Source organism: Sardina pilchardus, chromosome 11 (genome assembly GCF_963854185.1).
Source record: "Sardina pilchardus chromosome 11, fSarPil1.1, whole genome shotgun sequence".
Classification (NCBI taxonomy): Eukaryota; Metazoa; Chordata; class Actinopteri; order Clupeiformes; family Clupeidae; genus Sardina; species Sardina pilchardus.
Genome location: NC_085004.1, coordinates 19,928,059 through 19,944,901, shown reverse-complemented (window position 1 = coordinate 19,944,901; position 16,843 = coordinate 19,928,059). Strand labels below are relative to the sequence as shown.

General features: G+C 47.8%; 1 protein-coding gene across 4 annotated transcripts in view; it reads left to right on the top strand.

Moving 5' to 3' along the window:
- The window catches only part of LOC134095474 (granule associated Rac and RHOG effector protein 1-like), a 40,432-nt gene that overhangs the window by 6,973 nt on the left and 16,616 nt on the right, over positions 1–16,843 (top strand). For 3 of the 4 annotated variants that reach the window (XM_062549037.1, XM_062549036.1, XM_062549038.1), the window contains exon 2: positions 5,847–7,437. In XM_062549037.1, the coding sequence (XP_062405021.1) occupies positions 6,943–7,437 (495 nt within the window). In that variant the 5' untranslated portion in view covers positions 5,847–6,942. Of the gene's footprint in view, positions 1–5,846; positions 7,438–12,943; positions 13,070–16,843 lie in introns of those variants that run through there. The other variant, XM_062549039.1, reaches the window with a different exon arrangement.

Below are 16,843 nucleotides of genomic sequence, written 5' to 3'. Positions count from 1 at the left end.
CCATTATATCCCCGGGAAGTTGTTTTTGCCTTCAGTCGCAGCACCAACTGTTTCTCAGATTGCAGCACAAGTTGAGTCACTGGTTTTCACTAGTTTGGAAATTTCTCCTCATTCACTTTGTGCCTTTGTTGCATTCTATTTTTTTTTGTTTTGCTAACTTCCATTTTTCATTCTTTCTTCCTTTTTCTTGTTTTCCTTTTCTTCCACTTCTGTCTATTTTTTTCCCCTGGCTCTTTGTTGCTGAAATCAGCAGTTGTTGGAACTTGCTGCTGGAGCTCTCTCAAGTGTCATGAGTAGCTGTGGTTTACTCCTCTCACTCACCTGAACAATAAGGCCATTCTGGTCCTCGGTGAAGAGATTAAGGGAGTAAGAAAGGCACACATCTCTTTCCATTCTGTGGTTTTAGAGGTGGGGGAGGGATGGGGGGGGGGGGCATACATGTTTTCAGGAAAATATGAATCCAGGGCAACACCCAGAATTTTTTGACAAGGCGTCTGAATGGACAAGAAACCCCACCCCACCCCCAGCAGCACCCCCGCCATCAGCCAGTGCACAATACTCCACGTGAGAATGAAACGTGATCTAGCCTGGCTTCAGGCCGCGCTCTGGAATGGAGCTCGAGCACTGGAGAGGCAGACGGGGAGAGAGAGCGAGAGAGAGAGAGCGAGAGGGAGAGAAAGAGACACAGGGTGGGGGTGGGGGTTTGTGTGTGTGTGTGTGTGTGTGTGTGTGTGTGAGCGAGAGAGAGCGCGAGGCGATCACAGTCAGTCAGGAGGTCAGCCACTGTCTCCAGGGCTGCTCTGTTGAGGATTGTGGGAGCCAACACACACACTCTCTCTCGCTCTCTCTCTCTCTCTCTCTCTCTCTCTCTCTTTTCTCGTTACTTCCTCTCTCCCTCCCCGAGTAGTCATCCTCAGCAATCCTGTTTTTCTTTTTTTTTGGGACGCCCCCCTCTCCCAGTATCGTCCCTCTTAAATACAGGACCCCTGACAGAGATCAGGAAGGGAAGCTAGCAAGCATGATCCCCCCCCGCCCCCATCTCTCCTCATCTCCCCCGCTGCACAGCAAAAAAACTTACCCTGGTAACTGAGGACGTTTGAAATAGTTGAAGCAAAAAATGTTGCTTGGTGTTCTTGCTTACTGCCAGAGGAGCATGAGGACTGAGCGGGGTGTTATTTGATTTGGGGTCTGAGGGCTGTTTTTCGGGATGAGCGTTTGGGAAGGCAGCATATTTGCCATGAAAGTCATTGCTGTGGGCTCAGAGAAGGCGTTGTGAGGGGGAAGACAAAGACCCTCTCTCTCATACATACCAGTTTGGTTACAGAGCTTTTCTGATGCGTCAGCAGACGCAGCAGGTTATTTTTATTTGCTATAAGCTAGTCGCTAGTCGAGCCTACGTAACCAACCAACGCCATCACAGTTTAGCCTACCACACCTCCAATGCTATCATCAGTTAGCCTCCGGTAGTCTGTAAATGAGAGTTTTGTCATCTCCTACAGAGTCCACTGCAAGGTTCAGTTACCAGAGATTATAAAGCAGTGAAACCTCCACCACCCTATATTTGTCTTGGACAACTGGACCCTCCCGTGCTAGTCCTCACTTAAGAGCCAAGGAGTCTCTCTCGGTGGGATCAGGACAGCAGGTTTGTTGGCCTGCTGTGGAGGATTATGTGAACGAGGCACAGGATGTGGCCACAGTGCCCCTGTTGTTTCCTCGGGGCGGGGGAGAGGGGCAGACAGTGGCACTTGTGCTGCCACTTGGCTTGACCTGTGACCTGTCTGGCCTGGCTGGGATTAGCCATAAATACTTAAAGTGACTACAAGTGCTCTGTAAGTTTGTAGCATGAGAACAAAAGGTTAAATGTAAATGCCAACAAGTTTTAGACCCAACAAAATTGTGTGTTCAAATCATAGAAATGGAGTTACTTCCGTCGATTACGAAGTTTCCCTTCAAAGCCAAAAAACGCTGTGTGACCCAGAAACACACACGCTCTTAGGAAGGCCAGACCCATTTTCAAACTTCCATCTTGAATTATTATTATTATTATTATTAGTTTGTGGCCTGCGAGGAGTCACCCCCACACAGTGTCTTTGTGCGGAGGTGCATTCCTGTGCTTCATGGGGAACAGATGTAGAGGCCATTTCTGCCCAGCTAAAAGTGGAGCAGGGATGCGTGGGGGCAGCTGTCGGCTCCGGGGCTGTAACGGAGTCCAGCGGCCGGGCCGTTTTGGCGCCCCTAACCCCCCCCCCCCCTCCCTCCAGTGAGGAGGAGGCGGCAGTGGTGGTGGTGGTGATGATGTGTTTGGGGTGGGAACCCTACTGAAAAAGCCCCCACAATGTGGGTAGGTGGACAATGAAGGATAAGGAGTTGTCAGCATACTGAGCAGCTGTTTAGTGTTTAGTCCAGTGTCTGTCCTTGGACCGGACCAGTTGGTATAGAATCCTCTTGTTCATTAATCTTCATGTCAGCTCTTCTGGTTCAGTCATATTGATCAGAATAATGCTTGACTTGGTGTTCTCATTGTCCTGGGTCATTACACACTGAAACCTGCTATAACAAAAGGTGCAAGCCCAACGTGGAGTAAAACAAGTCTCCACTGGGATTGACTGTGCAAGCCACCATATTGCTGAGGTACAACACCTTAAACCCTCATTGGGTGGAGTAGGAGGAGGAAGAGGAAGTAGGTGGAGCAGTAGCTGATGGCGACAGAGTGCCCTGCTCTCAGAAACCCAAACCCTTTTCCAGTGAGTGGCTCAGCAGCTGAGATGAGATGCTGGCTAACATTAGCTTGGCCAGGCTAACATTAGCCCTCAGCTCTCTGTCCTTACACTCGCTCTCTCTCTTTCGCTCTCTTTCTCTCTCCCTGTCTCTGTCTGTCTCTCTCTCTCTCTCTCTATCTGTCCTGGCCCGGTGCCAGTTGCCCACCCCGGTGGGTGCCCCTGTGTCCTATCATATGTGTTTGTTTGGGTGGCGCGGTGCTAATAGGCCGCGCTCTCAGATGAAATGTTGGCCTAGGCCTACTCGAGGATTACTGAGGCGGAGACAGGTCACATCAATATTGATGCCGCGCTGCGTTGTGTCTCGGCGTGGTGTTTGGGGTCAGAACTCACCGAGAGCCAGAGCCAGTGTACAGTATACTGTGGAGAGTGCGCACTTGTGTGAGCGAGAGACTTGCTTTGATGAGGTGGAAGTCAAGGGTGCAGAAGTTTGATGAGGCTTCCAGGTGGGCTGCAAGATGACTCCCAATTCTCAGGTTGACACCATGAATGAGGCTGTTGCGTTTTTAAACAAGGGGAGTGGTGACCACGGCGGCAGTTTCCTCTCCGGCCTGTCGTACCTCAGTTACCACTCATTGCCGTGCTGTTTTGACACCTACCGGAAACGGAAAGTTTGGAGTCGCATGGAAAGACTTGACAGAAAATAGAACCGATTTGCTCTTAGAAAATGTAGAACGCGACGCAAGTAGGGCCCAGGCCAACGCCGTGGACACTGATGTTGAGTCATCTTTCCGAGGACTTCCTGGCCTCTGACCCAGTTACTTTTTGGGGAAAAAAAAAAAGCCCAAATTTCACAACGCCTCCTTTGTACAGGCGTTTGAGGAATCGGCTCCTGGAAGAAGTAGAGCAGTCTGGCTGTGGGTCGTCCAGGTCCAGCCTTCCTGTTTACCAATCCAATCTCTTTAGATCCCTGTTTAGCAGGTTAAGTAGCAGGCATTGTGGAGCTATTGGCAGCTATGCAGTCCCTTTAATCCCAAGGATTTGAAGGCTGCAACTCCACTGGCCTTGTCTCTCACACACTCTCAAACAGACACACACACAAGTGCAGAGCTGACTGTAGCAAATGGACAGAGGAGGTTGGAGCTGGGCGGCTATATGCTACAAGAAAAAAGGCATTCATTGAGAAGTGTGAATGCACTGGTTTATGTATGGGCTGTGCGGATGAATTTTAGTCAAGGGCAATTAACCTACTAGAGGCTGAAGTGTGTGTGTGTGTGTGTGTGTGTGTGTGTGTGTGTGTGTGTGTGTGTGTGTGTGTGTGTGTGTGTGTGTGTGTTTGTGTGTGGAGTGGAGAGTCCCAAATCCCTGGCAGGGTGTGTGGCTTTGCCCCTTTCACTTTTTCGTGTTTGTTCAGGGAAGTGAGATTTGGCGGTCAGTGGAACACTGGTGATAAACAGTCCAGAGTTCTGGAATGTTTTGCCGCCTGATAAAAAGGAGAGGACTGCACAGGGACACCCGGACTTATCGGGAGGAAAAGGGATGCTGCATGGTTTTTCCATCTGGCAATGCTCATCTCTACAAAATACACACATACACACACACACAGACACACACGGACACACATACACGGACACACAGACACGTGAGCATTTCCTTGCCAGGTCATCATGACATCCCACTGGGCTAACCCAGTGCTGCTGTTCACACACACACACACACACACACACACACACACACATGCACACGCGCGCACAATGAAAAACATTTATGGGCGTGTTGGTGTGCTCCATCGCTGATAACACCCAGAGTTGTGGTTTTGTGGTTTATAGACTGATGGAAACTCTTGATAGGCTTGTGAGAGTCACACAGATGCTCATTCCAAATTTTGCAGGACTGTTTTGTTGCTGTCTAGTGAAGCGTGAGTGAGTGTAGTGTACTGTGGTCTAGTATCAGGTCTAATGGAGAAAGCGTATCCTTGGAAAGGGGAACTGCCTCCAGTTTCTGGAAAGGTCATGCCCTTAGATAAGTGGTGATCTGTGCTTGAATTATGCTGTCCAGCTCAGAATACTGTTGTGCACTGTTGTTGGGCTATGTTACAGTGATGTGCGTAGTGTGGGGTTTTTAGCATGCTGCAGATAGAGATGTTGAGCTCCTGCCTTCGGAGGCAAGAGAAATGGAGGACCAGAGACCCTTGAAGCCTGTCCTGATTGACATAGAGGGACATCTCTCCCAACCTCCCCAGGCCGACCTTGACTCGCGAGCGCACACACACACACACACACACACACACACACACAAGAGGCATGGTGATGGCCGAGAGGACTGAGTCACAGAACTGGGCAGACGAGGGAAAGAATGCGAAGAGCTTGTGTTGTCTCGAGACGCACCAACACACGCATACACGCACTGACACACGGGCACACAGAGACACACGCGCACACAGACATATACACACACACACACTGACACAGGCGCACACAGGCATACAGACACACTGGCATACACGCACACACACACACACCCGTTGACACACGTGCACACAGACATACACACACTGGCATATGCACACACACATGCACACTGACATACATGGGTTGATGCTCTCACAGTCATGCAAATAGGAGCGGGCCTGTTTGAATAAGCCAACAAGTGCTGCAGTGAGTGGCGGACACAACAGGTTTCCTATGGGCCTTGCACTGGCCGAGTGTCAATGCTCATATTGTCACCCCCGATGTGTGGTGTCCACTGCGCACAGATCGCCACTGTTCGCGAACAATGCAACGCTGTCACTGCACCCTCCGCAGCTTCATGGCTTATTATGAGTCATGGGTGTTTTAAGTGTCACCGACTGTGTCGTGCACCAATACATGAAAAATAAATCCCTCTCAGTGAAAGCTGCTATGAGGAAGATATGCCTTTCCCTATTTTCTTTTAATAATTTTGAAGAGGAAAAAGAAAGAAGAACCAATGTCAAAAAGTTGCATATTTTATTTATATTCTTTTTAAGTAAAGGCTTGATGTAACCCTCAATAGCCAAATTCAACAGGAAAAAGTGTGCATTTGAAACAAAGCATATCCTTCCTTATGATAGTGTTCTGATTCTCTCTCTGTCTTCTTTTTTGTTCTCAGGAAATGACCTAGAGGCCTTACAGAGACTCTGTGCTATCATCGGCTCCAGACAGCGTTCGTGGAGAGGCCTGGCCCGGACACGCATATAAAAACACACTCGCACACACACAGAGACACACACTCGCCTAGAGGCACGTCGTTTCCGAAGTGAGTGATAACTACCTCATCTGGCTCTAGCCGACCATTAGGAGGAGGCCACAGACTTCCCAGCAGCCCCTGCTTCAACCAACCAACCAACCAACCAACCGACCAGCCCTGGTCTGACTGACTGGATCTGTCAGCTCCCGCCCTCCCCACCCCAGACCTCCCTGAGTCCCCCCTGATCCCAGCCAACCTCTATCTCAGCGGCAGGACCTGCCTGGCTCCCACAATCCTCTCTGCTTTTGTACAGCACAAAAAAACGCTTGCGCTTCTGTCCGCTGCCCTAGAACAGTGACTCCGACTGCGGCTCTTCCCACACGATGATCGCTCCGCTTGCAGCTTTTTAGACACTTTTGTATGAGTTTTTTTTTTATCGCTAGAGGTTTATATCCGGGGGTGTGACAGGACGGGGGTTTCTCCATTTCTGATCTTAAGGCTAGATGACGCTCACTGGAGCTTTTCCTGAACTGAAGCTCTGCTTTGAATGAGAGCAGTTCCCCGCCACACCTCTTGAGAGCCTGGCCGGTGTTCTGTCTCTTCAAGTGCGAGCCTGAACAGTCATAGAAGAACCTCAGGTTCTAAGGTTCTACGTTCCTCTCTTGTTTCCCCCCCTCCCATCCTTGACAGAGTGAGTTGCAGCAGGACTGCACGGAACGCGTTACAGACACTCTGTACCCTCCGCCCCCTTCTCTCTCTCTCTATCTTCCTGTCTGTTCGTTCTGTCTCTCCCTGAGATGCGCCTTCTCCAGATGAAGTTTCTAAACAGCCTGTCCACCTAACTCTCGTGGTGGGCACTGTGGAGTGCAGGGGCAGTTGTGGTTGAGAGCGGCAGGTGTGTGTGTGTGTGGGGTTGTGTGTGTGTGAGTGTAGTAGACAGGCAGTAGCTTGGGGGGCTAGAGCGTGCGTGTGTGTGTGTGAGCGACACAAAGCCTCCGCCAGGGTCCGTTCACCCCTTATGTATTGTTGCAGCGCACAGGAGAGTAAAATGGACTACAAGCGGCGCTTTTTGCTGGGCGGGTCCAAGCAGAAAGTGCAGCAGCACCAGCAGTACCAGATGCCCGAGCTGGGCCGGACCCTCAGCGCCCCGCTGGGCTCCACGTGCGCGGCGGCCACGGCGCCCCCTCCGCCGCAGCTGGCGCCATGCCCGCCGCCGCCGGCGCCCAGCACGGCCGTCGCCGACATCCAGCAGGGCATCTCCAAGTACCTGGACGCGCTGAACGTCTTCTGCCGCGCCAGCGCCTTCCTGACCGAGCTGTTCAGCAGCGTCTTCCGCAACTCGCACTACTCCAAGGCGGCCACGCAGCTCAAGGACGTGCAGGAGCACGTGATGGAGGCAGCCAGCCGGCTGACTGCGGCCATCAAGCCCGAGATCGCCAAGATGCTCATGGAGCTGAGCGCCGGCGCCGCCAACTTCAAAGACCAGAACGACTTCAGCCTGCAGGACGTGGAGGTAAGGGAGCGCTCACGCAGCCGCGCACATGTCACAGGCACACCTGTCTAGGTTTGTTTCTGGGGGTGCTGAAGTAGAATAGGCGCAATAGGCTGTTGCATTGTCTGTGAAATTGTGTAAAAAGTAGGGGTGTCACGATTCTCCAAATCCTCGATTCGATTTAATTTTCGATTTTAAAGCCACGATTCAATTCGATTTTCGATCTTTTTTTATTAATGCATTCCTTGTGTCATTATTATTATTATTATTATATTCATTTTTATTTTTTGCCCTCTTCCTATTCTGTTTCAGGGGGCTTTTATTTTGAAAGCAATTTTTATTTTGAAACCGTTCCATCCGTGAGGTTGTAAACAAAAAAAAAACGTCAAACATAGACATGTGAACATAGTGAAATGAAGCAACACAGAATGATACTTTGAATGTTTGTGCACACTCTGAAGACACTCTGAGGAGACCCAAGGTTAGTGTTAATGGAATAAGTACTTATCAATGTGCATTTTAAGCCTTAAAGTCATTTTGAACTGTAGGCTAACTAAATCGTTTTTTTACTTGCTAAGTTGAGAAGGCTAAATTGGTGTTAGGCTAACTGACGTGAATGAACGCAAAAATGCTTCCACACCCGTGATTTCAGAGTAACAAGAGGTTGATGTGCATTTTTTAACTAGCTGCAGCCTAAAATTAGAGGATTGTTGATGCTGCACGTGTGTGGTTTTGCGTTTTGGGCATACATGCTGGACGTCACGTTGGGGGTGTGGCTGCATCTCGATTCTACTTTTCAGTTCGAAGTTCGAGATTGAGATGTAATTTCGATCGATTTCGATTTAAAATCGAGATCGTGACACCCTTAGTAAAAAGCATAATGTGAACATGACATAACAAAACATAATTTTATAATCGCTTGTGTGGGTTGGATATTTTGTATGAATTTGTCTGCATTAAAATGCAATCTAATTACTATGGATTCTAGCAGCGTTGCTTTGTCCATCCATGGAAATGTTACACATACATACATTTGCATATACAACCCCTGGCAAAAAATATGGAATCACCAGTCTTGGAGGATGTTAATCCAGTTGTTTAATTTTTTAGAAAAAAGCCAGATCACAGACATGACACAAAACTAAGTTCATTTGAAATGGCAACTTTCTGGCTTTAGGAAACATTAAAGGAAATCAAGAAAAAAAATAATTAATCAGTAACAGTTGCTTGTTTTAGACCAGCCAGAGGGGAAAAAAATATGGAATCACTCAATTCCAAGGAAAAAAATATGGAATCATGAAAAACAAATTGACAAAAGAACACTTCAACGCACCACTAGTACTTTGTTGCACCACCTCTGGCTTTTATAACAGCTTACAGTCTCTGAGGCATGGACTTAATGAGTGACAATCAGTACTCTTCATCAATCTGGCTCCAACTTTCTCTGATTCCAGTTGCCAGATCAGTTTTGCAGGTTGAAGCCTTGGGATGCACCATTTTCTTTAATTCTACTACAGATTTTCAATTGGATTGAGATCCAGACTATTTGCAGGCCATGACATTGACCTTATGTGTCTTTCTTCAAGGAATTCAACAGTTTTTGCTCTATGACGAGATGCATTATCATCTTGAAAAATGATGTAATCATCCCCAAACATCCTTTCAATTGATTGGATAAGAGAAGTGTCCAAAATGTCAGTATAAACTTTATATAATAAATAATAATATAAGCATTATTGAAGATGTAACGATCGCCATCTACCCAATGCCTTTACCTGACATGCAGCCCCATATCATCAATTACCTTGTTTTCTTCAGGCAGTTGTCTTCATTAATCTCATTGAAATGGCACCAAACAAAAGTTCCAGCATCATCACCTTGCCCATTGCAGAAACGCGATTCATCACTGAATATGACTTTCATCTAGTTATATCCACATTCCAATGAGATTTATGAAGACAACTGCCTGAAGAAAACATGCACATTTCCTCAGTCGTTGATGATATGGGGCTGCATGTCAGGTAAAGGCATTGGGGAGACGGCGATCGTTACATCTTCGATAATGCTCAATCCAATTGAAAATCTGTAGTAGAATTTGAAGAAAATGGTGCATCCCAAGGCTCAAACCTGCAAAACTGATCTGGCAACTGGAATCAGAGAAAGTTGGAGCCAGATTGATGAAGAGTACTGATTGTCACTCATTAAGTCCATGCCTCAGAGACTGTAAGCTGTTATAAAAGCCAGAGGTGGTGCAACAAAGTACTAGTGGTGCGTTGAAGTGTTCTTTTGTCAATTTGTTTTTCATGATTCCACATTTTTTTCCTTGGAATTGAGTGATTCCATATTTTTTTCCCCTCTGGCTGGTCTAAAACAAGCAACTGTTACTGATTAATTATTTTTTTTCTTGATTTCCTTTAATGTTTCCTAAAGCCAGAAAGTTGCCATTTCAAATGAACTTAGTTTTGTGTCATGTCTGTGATCTGGCTTTTTTCTAAAAAATTAAACAACTGGATTAACATCCTCCAAGACTGGTGATTCCATATTTTTTGCCAGGGGTTGTATAGTGTACATGTCTCAAAACTGGCATGCTTAAAAAAAACAAGAAAAGCAAAAAAACCCCTATGGTATATGTTTGGGATTATTCTAGCCCTTGGTCTCAGCTTAACCCTACACTGCTAGTTCCTCTCAGCACATTATGTCAAGATATTTCCCATAGGTACTTGACGTGACTGAGTGTTGTGTTTCATGCTTCGCGGGGTTAACAGGGCAGCCACCTTGACCTCACCCTTGACCTAGATAGCAGTGTCTTTGGCTCAAGCAGTGGCGTGGCATGCCTGCTGTGGACTCCGGTATCAGGGTGTTGATGCGGACTTGGGTGTTGGATGGCTGGACGGGTTCCTAGTTCTGACTGACTGGTGTTGGTGCTGCTGCTTCTGACTCTGGTGGTAGCACATCAGGAGTTCCCATTAAAGTCGTAGCCTGAGGCCTGGGCATGCCAGTGTTTCATTTCATTTCATTTTACTGGAAATGAGCGTGTCAGAGACCAGACCGCTGAATTATGTTGCCAGAGGTCTGGAAGATCTTTTGACATGCTCCAGCCAGTGGGTTTTACAGTAAACATTGTGGGATAGATCTTCCCACAAGTTTGGTACACACCTGTAGGAAGCACTACAGAGTTGTGTTTCTTATGTCCTTGATTGGTGATGTGTGTTAGTTTGTGTTTGAGTGTGAGTGTGTGAGATGTCCTGAGTCATATGCCTGCGACTGGTGGCTGCAGTAGCACTGATGTGTGAAAAGCCCAGCGCACACAACTAACTCGACACACACATACACACGCGCACACACACACTGCTCTCTTTTGGCAGATTTAAGTTAGCAAAACCATCTTGTGGGCAAATCCAACTCAAGGAAATGAGAAATCTGCCTTTTAGCAGTGAGAACACGTCTCCTAGAGCTTTGGACAGAACTCGACTCCCTCACACCTCCTCAAGCCATGCAGAGATCTAGTTCACAAACCTGCGATAATCTTAACCACTGATGGGCTATGTCCCTCTGCAGGCATTTCAGCACAACCCTAAATGGAAACTACCAACTGCTTTTGTCTGCCTCATCTCTCTCCCAAGGTCATTAACATGGACGGGTGGACACTTTTAGTGGAATGTCGTCATACTGGCCTGAAACAAGTGGCTTGTTGACTTCCTGTCTCTCTCTCATCCTCCAGCAAGTGGGCAGCGGATGGCACCACAGTGTTTGAATCACTGCGGCAGGCCTGTATGTGCGGTCCTGTCATTTTGGCTGTGTGTTAAACCAGCAGCCAAGAGTGTGAGACCCACTGGAAGGCCTTCTCCAGCCTGTGATTGAAACCTGTCATAATTTCATTGCGTCCCTCTTGAGACGTCAAGCACTTGTCTGACTTGACGAGTTCTCATGTATCTATATATGGTGATGCCATTTGACTCACAACGGGAAGAAGACAGTGTTACATTGGCAGTAACATTTTATGCCCATGTTATGTCATGGTCCATCCTTAAAACGCCTCTTGCGGTGGACTGTGGAGACACACCACCCTGGAATGGGTCTACTGGGACAAGCCTGAGGCAAGGCTAAGGAACTTACAAGAACACTGTTGTTGTTTTTAGACAGTGCATGATATCATAGTCCAAGATGTCTGTCTCCGTCACCATAGACTTTAAGACTTTTAGACTTTTACCAATTCCCATCTCTGTGATCATAACTTTTTTGAGTGGATGTTCTGGTCTGTTGTATTCAATACTAACATCAGAGCAGAATTTAGACTTTTGGGGTTAAATGGCTGCAACAACATGACAGGTTGACAAATGTAATTTGTTTGTATATTCGACATAGAAACGTTTGATTTGTAGTGCATTATCCTAGTGTACGGCTATCTAGATGTATTGTTTGTTGTTATTCAGTATATGGACACAATAGGCTCTAGAATGGTCTATAAGTAGTTCTGTAAAGCATGACTGTTCTGAGTTATGGTCTCTTGTCTGGACTGGGTTTTGTGTATGACGTTGTCCACATGGAAGTACAGTCTGGCTATTTTGGAAGCTTGCATTAGAGCGTTGTTCTCCCTTGGTAAAGAAGTGTTAGACGGCTGCTATTGAAGAAGCCCCAGACGTGGAGGAGTGAGAACAGCCGTGGAAAAGGCCCGTGTGTGTGTGTGTGTGTGTGTGTTCGGGGTGTGTGTGTGTGTGTGTGTGTTGAACAGGAAAGACTTCTTCCAACCACAATCCCTAATTCTGTCCCTCTCTGCGGCGCTGCGGTGTGGGGCAAGCCCAGCCGCGTAGTAAAGGGACCCCAGTAATCCGCAGAGACAAACAGCCGGGGAGCTGCGCCGGCCTGGCCGCGCACCAGAGGCCCATTTAGCACAACCCCAAAAGCGTCACATTCATCCGCCAGGGTTTGCCTCCCTTTCCGCCCAGGGCCCTTAATGATGCCAAGGAAGGACAGGCCTGCTGGAAACCCAATGCAGGGTGATGTGCCCCGTGCTGCTGCTTTCACGGTCTTGGGTGCCATCGTGTCACCTCGGCGTGCAGAGGTCTTGGCAGGGCACAGATGTAGATTCAGGCCAGGATGGATGAGGAGACCGTGGTGGAATGCCAGCCTGTTTGGGGGGGGAGATTGTATTTCTCAAGTCCCTTGATTGATTTCCTAATCACCAGCTTCTCCTCTGGGGGGTTTTCCTGGACATTGTTGTCTCTTGTCACACTAGTTTGCTACTCTTGATTCTGGAATTGAGTAACTGCGTGGCTATGAAAGTGCTCCCTGAGGTCAACAAGAATGCTAACTCAGACGTCACGCTGTTGTTATTGAGCAAGAAACCTGGTGTGATTTTCTGCCCAATTGACATTTATAAGCACTGGATCCCCTGGACGGACTTTGTTGACACTCCTTCAATTGGCTTCACTCCTCCGTGGTATTTCCTCCTCCTGATAAAGTTCAGTGCAGCTTCTGGGTTGGGGGAGGGGGTGGATGCTGTGTGTGTGTGTGTGTGTGTGTGTGTGTGTCCCAAAGAGGTTATGTGAAGCGGAGAGCCGTGAGTAGAAGCTGGCTCTGAGGGTGTGAGGGAGATCAGACCCACCGCTACATCAGATAAATTTAGCCGGCGCGCCGCGTTGTGGGAATTGTGGTATGTGAAGAGATAGAAATGTTGTGATAAAATAGACTTGGTGTTCTTTTTTTTTATTTCCCTTTTATTCTTTTTTTTCCATCTGCTTCTTGTTTCTTCTCTTTTTTTCTTCGTCTTTTCTCTTCCCCCTTTCACCCCATTACTGAGAAATCCAAAGGGCCAGACCGAAGAAAACAAAGTGTGTGTGTGTCTGTGTGTGTGTGTGTGTGTGTGTGTGTGTTCACAGTGCGCCTCACTGGCCGCTCTGAGGGTGATGGCTGCCAAATATGCTTGAGAATGTCAGGCTTTATTAGAGGGCTGTGTGTGAGCTTATGGACTCCCAGAGACAGAGGCACCGAGGGAGAGAGCGAGTGCCATGATGAGAGTGATGGCAATGGAGAAGGAGTTAGAGAGTGAGAGAGAAAGAGAGAGAGAGAGCAATGATGGAGTGAGGGAGAGAACAATGGTGAAAGAGTGAGGGAGAGAGAGAGGGCAATGGTGAAGGACTGCGGTAGAGAGAGAGAGAGCGCAACATGGTGAAGGAGTGAGCGAGAGAGAGCAATGGTGAAAGAGTGAGGGGATAGAGAGAGCATTGGTGAAGGAGTGATGAGGAGAGCAATGGCGAAAGCATGAGGGGATAGAGAGAGCAATGGTGAAAGAATGAGGGGATGGAGAGAGCAATGGTGAAGGAGTGATGGAGAGGGTGTCTGACCAAGTGAGAGAAAGCAAGACAGATAGATGGTGTGAGTCAGTCCCAAGTGAGCAAGAGGAAGCATGTGAGTGGGTGAGGGAGAGAGAGATGGTTTTAGTAGAGTAGAATAGCTGCAAGAGGTTAAGTAGTGACTGAGCGAGAAGGTGCCAATGAGTTAGAGTGTGCGAGTGAGTTACTTAGTGACTGGGTGAGAGTAAGAGATGGAATGAGTGACTAATCGGAAGAGAGGGTAATGAATGAGTTTGAGAGAAACCAGTTAAGACTGAGTCATGGTTTGACTTTGCCTGAACTCGAACCAGATGTCTTCTGATGTTGTTTTGTTGTTTGTAATTGTTGCGTTTTTTTTTTTTTTCTCAGTATAATTAGAAATGAAAGCTGCCCTCCATGTATGTTATAGAATTAAGTGAAAGTTTGAATGAACGAACGTGAATGTCAGGGATGGATGGGGGTAGATGGGTCAAGACAAAGAAGTTAAAAGTGAGAGAAAGAGAGTGAAGACAGAGAGAAACTATATGACTAATGTTGTGCTCCCATCCTAGAGCGAGATGGTGTGATTAAGATGGGTTGAGACTGAGAGAGAGCCAGCCGGTCAGTGGGCTAGTGCTGTCTCCTATCTCTCTCCAATCTCCCAGAGGCCCTCGGGGTGCCCGTATGACGGCAGCATTTTTCTGTTTAATGGCGTCGGCTCGTGCTCCGATGCTGAGGTTGATAGCCAGCTACTTAATTCTGTGTGTTTTCCCAAACCACCCCTGGTGACGTCACCGCATTCTCCCTCTCCGTCATCGCCTGTGTGTGTTGATAGCAACAGTCTGCCCGGCACCCGGAGCCTCTGCTGGTTACTGGATGGGGACAGGGAGGTGCACCGAGATGGCACCTGGTGCTGGCCCGGATGTGTCTGAGACGAGGTGTGTGTGTGTGTGTGTGTGTGTGTGTGTGTGTGTGTGTGTGTGTGTGTGTGTGTGTGTGTGTGTGTGTGTGTGTGTGTGTGTGTGTGTGTGTGTGTGTGTGTGTGTGTGTGTGTGTGTGTGTGTGTGTGTGTGTGTGTGTGTGTGTGTGTGTGTGTGTGTGTGTGTGTGTGTGTGTGTGTGTGTGTGTGTGTGTGCCCCTACGGAGTCCGTGAGGAATGAGGATGCCTTGGCCTCTGGTTTTTCCCGTCTGCCTTTAGAGCAGGGCAGCATATTTCTGTCTCTCTGTTCAGCCCTGAGGTATTTCCAGCACATACCTGAAACTCAAGGCCCAACCCTGAATGTGGACTAACACAGTGTGTTTGTGTGTGTGTGTCTGTCGAATTGTTGCTCCTGTGGGTATATAGTCTTGTGTGTGTCCGTGTGTGGTTTTGTGGCCTGTGTGTGTGTGTGTTCACACTGCATTTTGTCACAATGCCATATGACCATGGCTGTGTCACCTCCATTTTTAAATCTCCACCACAGGAGTGTCTGTGTGTCAGTCAGCATCTGTGCGTAAAGCTTCAGCAGTCGCCATCCCAGAAAAGCAGGAATTATATTTGTTGCTGTTGGAGCTGAGTGAGTAGGCTGGCCAGTAGTTGCAGGTGAAGTGTGTGTGTGTGTGTGTTGGCTTTGTATCCTGAGGTGATCACATTCTGGCCTTGACTCTGTGGATCTGATGATTCATGGCCCAGTCTCTGCTTCCCTATTAAGGAGAAAAGAGCTGAGTGCTGAGCGGGGGAAGTGTGTGCGTGTGTGTGTGTGTGTGTGACAGAGAGAGAGGAGACTGAGGCACTGACTTCTTCCTGTGCAGACAGTGAACTCAGCAGTGTCCTGGACTGGAGGCTACTAAGAGACCCAGCAGTTACTACGGATGTGCCACTAGTGGAAAAGCAAAAAGAAATAGTCGTCTTTATGCATCGTCAATGAGGTTGTTTATATATATATATATATATATATATATATATATATATATATATATATATATATATATATATCTCAATATATAAAGGCATGTCAAGAAATGACAATAGCAAGCCTAAATGCATGTGTTGCATAAGAGCTGTGCACAATAAGTGGGTGTCTGGAAGAGTAAAAGGTTAACTTGATGTGGAGAGGTCTGTTCATCATCAGTAGTACCCCCTGATCTCTCTGATATCACTCTGACCGTAATAACCGCTTCAACCCGTTAACGGATGCTCAAGCCATTACGTTTGGGGCACACTATTATGATGAGGATATCGACCTTTTGAGGAGCCGAAGCATTTGTTATGGTTTATGGAATTTAGCAGACACTTTGTTAATGATATTTTGTACGATGCAGTGCGACACAAAATAAATGACACTCCTCTAACTCAATCCCTCCAACAAGCAAATCCCCTTTCTGTTTAGAGCTCCACGCAGCTGTGTCATCTTGAGTCATTTCAACCAGAGGCTTCTGCAGCAGCCGCTCCAGCGTCTCTGTCTGACCCTCCTCGTCTGTGCTAATAAGATCACGCAAGAGTTGATTTCAGTGTTGGAGACTCTCTGATCTCTGCTCCCCCGTCTCCCGTTGTCCAGTTCTGCTACTCTGTAGCTGGACCTGTCCGTGTGTGCTTCTGCCTGCAGAACCGGCGCTGCTCTGGCCCGGTTCTGTTCCGGAGGCCAGCTGGTCTCTGGGTTGGAGTCGGCGTGGGGGTTGTTTGGAGGGGGCGTGTGTGTGACCTCCTGGCCAGAAATAGCAGAGAGGGAGAATAAAGCGGCGCATTGATGCTGCTGCTGCTGCAGTTTCATGTGACTCCACTCAGGAAATCGGATTTGACCAAGATGGTGCGCAACTGGCCATGGGTAGCTGCAGGTGTTGACTTGTTTGTGGGTAAACAAACTGAGAGAGGGGGAGGGAAAGACACACACACTCGGACATGCACACTCCCACAAGCATCGGTAAATAAAGGCAGGGCTTCCATCCTCTTTGCTGCAGAGGCTTTGTATATGCAAATGAGTGGTCGAGTGGATCTTGTTATACTTGTCACACTGATAGAGTGACTGATAATTGACTGAACCATGAACTTGCTCACTCACACAGACACACACACACACACAGGTTTTGTGAACATGGTGCATAATAATGGCAAAATGTGGGCCTACTGCTGCTTTGCA